The 9,561-nt window shown below is 31.2% G+C and overlaps 1 protein-coding gene across 10 annotated transcripts; it reads left to right on the top strand.

Annotated features, from left to right (window-relative positions):
* Positions 1-1,021: 1,021 nt before the first annotated feature.
* Positions 1,022-5,707, top strand: LOC131053396 (long chain acyl-CoA synthetase 5). Of its 10 annotated transcripts, XR_009107689.2 has the most exons (6): positions 1,022-1,150; positions 1,264-1,435; positions 1,601-1,664; positions 1,805-1,907; positions 4,102-4,842; positions 5,067-5,707. XR_009107689.2 is itself a non-coding variant. In XM_057987998.2 (4 exons), exons 1-4 carry the CDS (start codon positions 1,092-1,094, stop codon positions 4,373-4,375), a joined length of 495 nt encoding a protein of 164 aa, XP_057843981.1. In that variant the 5' UTR covers positions 1,022-1,091; the 3' UTR covers positions 4,376-4,649. The 10 variants fall into 10 exon arrangements, 4 of the variants coding, with proteins under 4 accessions (XP_057843981.1, XP_057843984.1, XP_057843982.1 ...); XR_009107690.2 differs by lacking the exon at positions 1,264-1,435 and having other exon boundaries at positions 1,809-1,907; XR_009107688.2 differs by lacking the exon at positions 1,264-1,435 and having other exon boundaries at positions 4,702-4,842.
* The last annotated feature ends 3,854 nt before the right edge of the window (positions 5,708-9,561 follow it).

The following is a 9,561-nucleotide window of genomic DNA, read 5'->3' as shown; positions in this document are numbered from 1 at the left end:
ACACACAAGAGACACCAAATATGACATGGAAAACCCATGAAGGGAAAAACCATGAAGAATGTTAGTTCTTAGAATAAAAACACCTGTTAGGGTGACATTGATTAAGGTAATTTTTATAATATGGCTCGTTGCCCAACTAAAACCACTAGAAAAGGAGGGTTCACAGCCTAGAGGAAGAGAGAGAATTTTATAATAATTACATGATATTTTATGTATTATATTTATATAATTTTCATGATCCATTTTTTTAATGATAGACTATATTGTGTATATGCAAAGATCAAGAAATTTCACCATCCTTCATCACATGCCAAGCCTTAGTATTGAATTATTTTTATTGTTCATTAAAATATATAGATATATTTGTCCACTTTCTTTTGTAGTCGTATTTTCACTTTTAGAGAAATCATAAAAGATTATATACGATAGGAAGAAAGAAATATTTTATAGATTTTTTCAAAACAACATTTTTCATTCTATACTCGCATTTACAGATATGGAAAAATAATTTTAATATAATCTTAATTTATTTCTAGCAATTAAATTATAGAAACATCATGTAATTGAGAATTGAATGTAAAGGCAAGTAATAGATATTTAAAAATAACAATTTTGTTAATATATCGATATTTATAAATGTGAGAAAATACTTTTGACATAATTTTACTTTATTTATGTGCTTAAATTTTACAAACATCAACCGAATTAAAAGTATAGAAATATTTGTATTCTTATTAATTATATTTTTATCTATTCATAGGGTTCAATTTAGTATATGGTTAAGGTTTAATTAAGCTGATAGGATTTTAGTGGGGGATTTTGCCCGCCAAAGTGTAAGAAAATCCGAGAGTAATGCTTTCCAGTGACCGGTTATTTTTTTAGGCGAGCGGCAAGTATTCCATCCAAAAAATTGCTTTCCGGTGAGTTTTCCGGTGAACCTTTTTTTTTGAGAAACTTCACTTTTCCCTAAACATCGAAGGCTGCATTCTTTATCATTTATTAACATTTATTGCATCTATTAGTGTGTCATTTATCTCTAAAACTAGGGTTTTCTGCTCGTCTTCTTTGAACATTTTCTCTGCTTTGTGGGTATGAGAAAACTATATTTTCATAACAATGTCAATCGCAGGATCGGATTCCATGATGGACCGTATGTGTTTTTACCCATTTATTTTAAGAGTACAGAGTGGACATCTACTGCTTCTATTTCGGGTTTACACTTAAATTTTTATTAAATATGAATCTGTTTCTTAAAATTTTCAGAGGTCATCTCCGTCATTACGACCGATGGACTTTCTGGGTTTTGTTCTGTTTGGGATCTTTTATTAAAAAGATGATTCATATATGTGTTTTGTATCTATGGTGGAGAATAGAAAGTAGATTATATGTAGGGTATTTTGAGGGGTTTTGATCAGGCCACAAATCTGAAAATAAGGTTGTCAATATTGAATTCATGCCATTTCCCTATGTATTATTTGTCATCCTTTGGATTCTAGTTTCTATCATTGTTTATATTAATGCTATAATTGTTGTCTAGGTCACTTGGTCAGTTTGCTAACGTGCAACAATAATTCTGAAATCTTTTTTTGCCTTTCTACAGTCATGCTATGCAAAAACATCCACATAATCCGATGCAAAAACGGTGTGAGACCATAAATGGAAAGGTTAGAATAATAAATATAGGCTGAGCTTGTGCATTTTTCTATAGATTAATCATGCTCTAGTGTAGATATAGTGCCATGTTTGTAGTATTTCTTGTGAGGGTTCTTTGCTTGTTGAGCCATGACTTTATGTGATGGGACAGGCAGGTCAATACAAATGGCTCACATACCAGGAAGTTTACAACATGGTTCTAAAAATTGGGTCCGGTCTTCGGAGTTGTGGCATTGAGCACATAAGTGAAAGATGTAACTAATTCTATATCTTTTCTTTTGTTATAATTTAAACTTCACATTTTAGCACATTCTTACATTTTTTATTTTTGAAAAAATCAATGCTCCTTTTCATTAGAGTTTTTGAATGTAGAATTGTCATATTTTCATTAACTCATTTAATGTTATAGATCATATCTTTGGAGAATGTTGTCTTAGTAATTTAGGGAATTTTTTTAGTTTACTTTGTTTGTCCTCACTGTAATATATTTGCTTTTATATGGTTTACAGACCTAGACTGGCTTTTCTTTAGATGCTATGCTTAGAGTAATCCGTTTTTGCAGTTTAATTGGTCACGCCATTTACCAGTTTTGTATATTGTTAATTTTAATTTGTGGACATTATAATTATTTGTTTTTTACCATTTCTTATACAGTAACTCATCTCATTTTTAACAGATGGAATCCACCATAGTTAAAAAAATCGGACTCAGCAGAAACTTGGCAAACTCAAATTTGACTTGGACTTGGTGACTTGGAAAAATTTCTGAACTTTTAAATATACATAAATTTGTAAAACAATCTGCAAAATCATGCTTAAAACCGACTTTACAAAAGTCATATTTAGTATTTCCTTTATTTATAGATAAAAAATGAGCGTAATGCACATTATAGTGTCATAATTCTAAATTACAAATCCATGTAATTATCTTTACAAGTTCCATTCATTGAAAACATAGGTCCAAAAGAATTTTTATTATTTGTTTTTTAAAACCAGAACAGGTGCCTTATCAAAACTTGCTGAGGGGGTTTAACCCATGAGCACTTGTGATTCAACGAGTTTTTCCATGAGTTTTTGAACTATCAGTCCACTATGTCTGAACTTCATATTGTGGATCAACTCATTAGCCATCTTCCCCCATTTCTGCTTGTGGACAACACTTATATGGTAGATAAATTGTCTACCACACAATTATAAACATTAGGAATCCAAATGATGTTCCCATAACTTTAAATGCAAAAAGGTCTTTTCTTGGATATATCAATCAATCCTTCTGCCTTTCCTCACTGATATTTTTTCTTTGTCTCTTTATATACAATATGGGAAAATGCACGTTATCAAATTTCAAGTATTAAAATTTCACTCTTCAGGGAGGACATTGCGGTATTTATGGAGTAAATTGTCCTGAATGGATTGTTAGCATGGAGGTATTATGTTATCGTTGGAGCATTTTATAAAGACATGTTTAATTGTGTTCATAGATTGTTAGGGTAGACATTGTTTGGGGATATGGTGCAGATTTTAAACGTTATGCATTGTATTCAATTCTGTTTTCTCATGCTCTGGTATCTGCTAGACACATGAATATCCTAATGTGATTATTCTCTTGTAGAAGATAATAGTAATTCACAAATAGCTGCCCATCTGATTTTTCTTTTCATGTTTTGGTGAGTCTGTAACTGCTTTGTACACATTGATGTTAATTTTTTTTGTTTGTACAAGCTTGTAATACCCATGGCATTTATTGTGTTCCTCTATATGATACTCTTGGTACGTACTATCTTGAGAATAATTCCAATTTGGATGTTCCCTCTTCTGCTTTTCCGTATTCTATATTTAGGAAAGATAATGTTGGCAGAAATTCAGATGAGTAAAGATTGAGTCATGTATTTTTCTGCAATGATTTTGTTTACTAGATAGGGCTATACCACAGAACAATCCTTAAATTAAATGAGAATGCACTCCAAAAGTTCTTTCATTAGAGAGAACAACTTGATGGAAATGAAATGATATGAATACTACATTCACATATCCATTCTTCAATCTATTCTTAATTTTCTTGAATTCTTATAGTTTACCCTTCTCTTGTCAATAAGTATGAACAAAAAATTCAAAAAATTTAATGTATAGGGTTGAAACTAGGCATCAGTTGCAATTCTTTTGAGAATTTCCTTCTTCGTCTCTGCTGATATAATCAGATTAACAAGGAAGTCATATTTGTACCTAGATTAGATCTATTTTAGGGCCCCTTGAAGTAATGATTTATTAGGCCAATGTCAATTAACAAAATTTTCATAAATAGGGTTTTGCACTGTAATTATGTCATGAAATTTTGTAATTCTGGATCAAAATGGTAGTAAATCTTAAAATTGATTTGTATTATCCCTGTGATTTTTTTTTTTATTCGTGATAATTTAATTTGGGTATTCATTTAATATCCTTGTGGCAGACCAGCAATACAATCCAAACCCTTTCACTCTTTGCAAGTCGGTGATGATGAGTTTGGGCACATGTTGGTTGTAATTTTAAGGGAGAATGGTGTCAACGACAGGGGACTATTGTTTGACAATCATGCTAGAACAACGCTTACATTTGTGACAGTGCACAGTGATGAAGAACGAAAGTTCATGTTTTTTCGCAACCCTAGTGTTGACATGCTCCTGACCGAGGTTGAACTTGACAGGGACCTGATACAACACTTTATCCAACTTGTGAAAACATAAATTCATGTTTTTTCCTTCATGTGATTGGTTCATATGGCACATTGCAGTATATCAATTTGATCTTTTCTGATTTACATTCCCCAGTTGTTTTCTTGTATGGAGAAGTTTATTTTCTCACTTGTAACTCTAAGGTCCAAAATAATGTTGTGAGTTTATTGCCTCTTCTAGCCACTCATCACAATATGAAGACTGAGGGCAATTTATAATTGTTTGTGATGATATACATATTTTGTAAATACGTTTTCCTAAGAAATTAATCTTTCATTTGCAAGCACGCATATTTCACTATGGATCAATCAGTCTGATTGCAGAGCCATGCAGATCAGCCCATCTTGCAGCTTTGAGAATGGCAAAAGACACATTCTCTCTTATATTATGACACTAATCTCAAAATGCCATTGTGGGCCTCTCTAGAAGAATCTCGGAAAGTCATCTTAAGCATGTGGTATAACGTCGACTTAATCAAGGTGCTTGTTCCTTATCTATGGAATTAAAAGTTTAAACATTTGTTTTCATCTTTATTTTCCTCACATAACTTGTAATTTTCTAACACTCATGGAAATTGATTATATACATCCAAAGGGGATTGGTACAATTTGCATGACCCATTTCAATGCTATCTTTTACGTCTCTATCCATCTCACAAATAAAGTGTTAAGACGAGGACTGATTATTTTGATTTTTTGTGTAGGTCAGTGAGAATGAAGTGGAGTTTCGTACAGATGGAGGAGACTATGAAAAGGATGAAGTAATGATGTCCCTTATGCATCCAGGACTCAAGTTATTGCTTGTAAATGTACGAGAAAAAGGTTGCAGATATTATACCAAGGTTGGTATTAAGGAATTATAAGCAATTTCATGAATGCAATTACAAGACTTTCAATGAACACAGTCCATCTAGAAGAAAACCTTGTGTATTTAGAGCATACAAGCAGTTGAATACACACATTGATTTCCCTAGAAGATGGTTAAAATTTCAGCAAAATTGTCCAATGAACCCAGATGAATACAAGACAACTAGAAGTATCAACAAATCGATATTGGATCTGGCGCTGATCAAGTATGAATGGGTTTGAAAGTCTGGGTTAATTACACAAACTCGTTCAAAAACTATTAATGTCGTGAATTTGACACACAAATATAAATTGTCTGAATGTGGTCATTGCTATGAAGATGAAGAAAATTGGGTCTGGATGTGGTCACTGCTATGAAGATGAAGAAATTGGAATATGAGCCAAATCAGAGCCTGAGGCTTGGTGCCTGCAATATGTAGAAAAGAATTGATAAAAATCTAACAAAAATAGATTGAGGAGGTAGTTTTCCTTTTAGAAATGTGATTTGTCCTATTTGATTTTCCATCAGTCATATTTAACAACCAAGATACAATTTCAGTCTGCCATTTTCTATCTATGGAGGCAAGGGTTTAATTCCTTTTAACCCTCCTCAATATCACTCAAAGAATTGAGGCCACCCATGCTTTAGCCATGCATTCCAAATTTATAAACCGAGATACAATTTCAGTTTGCTATTCTCTATCTATGGAGCTAAGGGGTTAATTCCTTTAACCCCTCACCAATATCACTCAAATATTGAGGTCATCCTTGTTGTAGCCATTTTTGCATGTGTCTATTTGGGTAGCCACAATTACTCATACACAAATACATTTCCAGTTATCTTATTTCTGGCACATTAGGACTGCAGCAGAAAATCTTGCAATTATCGGAATGTTGAGGTGTTGTTGGTTTATCGAAATGTGCATGTGGGAAGTCATAATATTACATCTGACAGAAGTTTGCTTTCAACTATTTTTAATGGATTGCCAAACCCTATTTCAAAGCTCCCATTTTGACGTACTCTAAGATTAAGCTACCAAATTTTGCTGAATTTTTCTCGACACCTACCAGTTGCATTTGCTTAATAAATATCCAATCGCTTCAGCAAATCTCATTTTTTGCATTTCTAGCAATGATTGCAGGTACTTCCGGTCAATCAATTTATGAGCCTACTCTATACCTACATAATATGCATAAATGCCAAACAGGGTATCTGATTGAAAGTGTACTACTACCATTAGGGGTGAAGCTTATGTTTGTTGCTAAAGAAAGTTTCTCCTCAGCCCTTGGAGCTATTGGAACTTGCAACCTGCTATCAACCATATAGAGGAAACAACTGTGTAGGATCAAAAAACATTTGTTTCCTAAAATCTTTATTAGAAAGGTACCACTATATACAATTTTTAAAATCTCTCATTACTATATTAATATCAATATAGAAAGAAAATGTTGTCCCAATAATTATTCTTGATAGAAAAGTTGTTAAAACATTTTTCTGACCATCCCTTTCTTATAACTAAGGACTGGTATGACGGCGACTTAATCAAGGTGCTTGTTCGTTATCTATGGAATTTAATAAGAAATAGATTGAAAAAGGTTTAGTACAAATACTTACATACTCTATTTCATAGCAAAAGTTTCAACATTTCATCTTTATCTGCCTTAAATAACTTGTAATTTGTCTGACACTCATAGAAATTTATTATATACATCCTTTTCTATTCTTTGCATTCTTTACATCTTTTCCTTTATTTGCTTTCTTTCTCTATGCCTTTACAATCACACCTATCAGCCTCCTGTTGCAGGCACTCTCCATGCAACTGCTAGTTTATTTTAGTGTTAGAGGAAGAGGTCAATTTAGTTTAGGTTTAAGGTTTAATTTAATTTATAATTTTAATCTATTTTAAGTAATCAAATTATAGAAATATTATAGAAGGGTGAACTCACAATGATGGCTCCCACTTTTTTGCCACTTTTGACACTTAGATGAACATTTTTAAAATAATCTTCAACTTCTGAGAACTATAACTTTTAAACTATTAAAACTTTGAAGATGATGTAAATTAGTGATTTGTAGCATTTTGTCAGTAGATTCTATATATTTTTTTTTCAAATTTTTTTGAAGGATTTTTTAAAAAATTTTCCATCTCCCTCGAAAAGTAGTTTTTTACAACAAACTACATTTTTTAAGAGTGATGTACCTCTTGAAATGCATAATTTTTTTTCTATATAAATGATAAAAACTCAATTCTTTCAAATTTTGGTTTGTAACATCAATATCCAGGGCTTGCAATTGGTTTGATAGTGAAATGTTCAATATTTTTCATTTTATTAAGTTTTGAAGTTCGACTAGTCATAATTCGGACATAGGTTTAAGTTTGAACATATAATTTGTTATATATATCAAAATTCAATTTTTTTTTTTGTTAGAAAGAAGACATCAACACCTGGGGATTAGATATTTTTTAGAATATTTTTGAATTAGTTTCCTATTTTTCCCAATGCGTTGAACAAAGAAGTTCATGTTCGGTGAAAAACCAATATTCCATAAAATTAAAAAAACAAGAACATAATAAATTCACAATGTAATACAATTATACTTGTTGGAAAGATTGCTCCAAGTACTACCATCTAATATTTTTGGGTTATTTCATTTGTGCCTTGAACTAGAGGTCCAAAGTCAGAAATTCTTCAAAACTCTGAAATTTTTTGGGAGAAACCTCTAACAAGAGGGTTCGAATGAACACGGGTTCGAGCGAGGGGGGGTTTGCTCAAACCATAAGGGGTTCAGGCGGACCCACCTTCGCTCAAAACCACATGCTAAATTATGACACATTTTTTCGTAACGACTAGGTTCGAACAAACCTAACCTTTTCTAACTATCGACATTCGTTCAAACCTTGGCCAACTCAATTTTTTTTTTTTTGGTAACTTTAAGTGTAGTCATATAAATATACATAATTTTTTCATTTTTTTAACACACAAATGATTAAAACAATCTGCATTTTTGGATGAAAGAAGACATTTGAAAATTATTTTGAGGGCAATAATTTGAAGATATTTGAAGGTCTTTTTAAAAGCATGGGGAACAAGAAGAGAAGGAAAAATAAGACTTCAAGGAATCATTCTCCTGAAACGGAACAAAGATATCGAGAACAAAGAAGAGAAAGATATCATGATGCAAATATGTATTTTTATTTTTATTTCTATTTAATTTTATATGTATTACGTACCAAAAATAGTGTTTATTTGTTAGTATTAATTAGTTCAATATTTTTTATCTAATATTTTTAATGAAAATTAATTTAAAAAATATTAATTTAATTAATTTAATTTATATAATAATTATATCTTAATTAATTCTAAATGATGTTCCTTTTATTAAATTAATTGGAAATAGTAGGATTAAAATTAATCTCGTTTTAATTGGAAAGCATAATTAATTTGAAATAATATGTGTATTTGCAAATTTCAAATTCCATTAATTTGCTTGTTGTGTAATTGACTTTTTCTCCTATATAATTAAGTCCATTTATAATAGATAAGACCTATTAAGTCATAAAATTAATAAGACCTATTATGTCATAATTTAGGTTCTAACTTATATTGAATATTTAAGACATGTACTTAATTTCATGTGATAGGTCCGTTAATATCACATAATATATATGTCTTAAGTGGAGTCAAGTATATTAATGTGAAATTTTTTTGCATACATGGTCATATTAATTAATAATAAGGCCTATCATGTGATATTAGGACTTATTACATTGATTATAGGTCTTAAATGTGACATAAATTTAGAACCTATTATGTCATAATAGGTTCTATTTATATGACTTCATGTATGTAAAAACATTTCACATTATACTCAAGAGTCCCCTTAAGACACTTGTATATTATGCAGATCATATTAGGACAGGTATTACATGTGATATTAGGAGGTCTATCATGCAATAATAGGTCTTAAATACACATGACATTATAGTCCACCTATTATGACATAATTTTTAAACGTCTTACTAAATGTATTGAAAAATTGGTTTCAAATTAAACTTGGAATTTCGTTGCATTAAAAATAATCTCTGTCATCTTAAATTATGTGCAGAACGGGATCGAGAAGAAGGGAGTTCTGAAGTAGGAGTCAAGGCAAACGAACCTATTGAAGAACATAGTGAGGAGCTTGTCCAAGTTGAACCAATGGAGGTTGAAGAAGATGGGTCAGGCTCCTTACCTCCTACCACTAGTATGGATGAGCATATGGTGGATCTTATTAAACTTTAGATCATTTACTTGAAATGTATGTGGATGAGTTGAAACGTCTCAGTGAAGAACCTAGACATACTAAAAGGA

Source organism: Cryptomeria japonica, chromosome 11 (assembly GCF_030272615.1).
Source record: "Cryptomeria japonica chromosome 11, Sugi_1.0, whole genome shotgun sequence".
Taxonomy (NCBI): Eukaryota; Viridiplantae; Streptophyta; class Pinopsida; order Cupressales; family Cupressaceae; genus Cryptomeria; species Cryptomeria japonica.
Note: the sequence above shows the minus strand (reverse complement) of the source record. Positions and strands in the feature narration are given on the sequence as shown.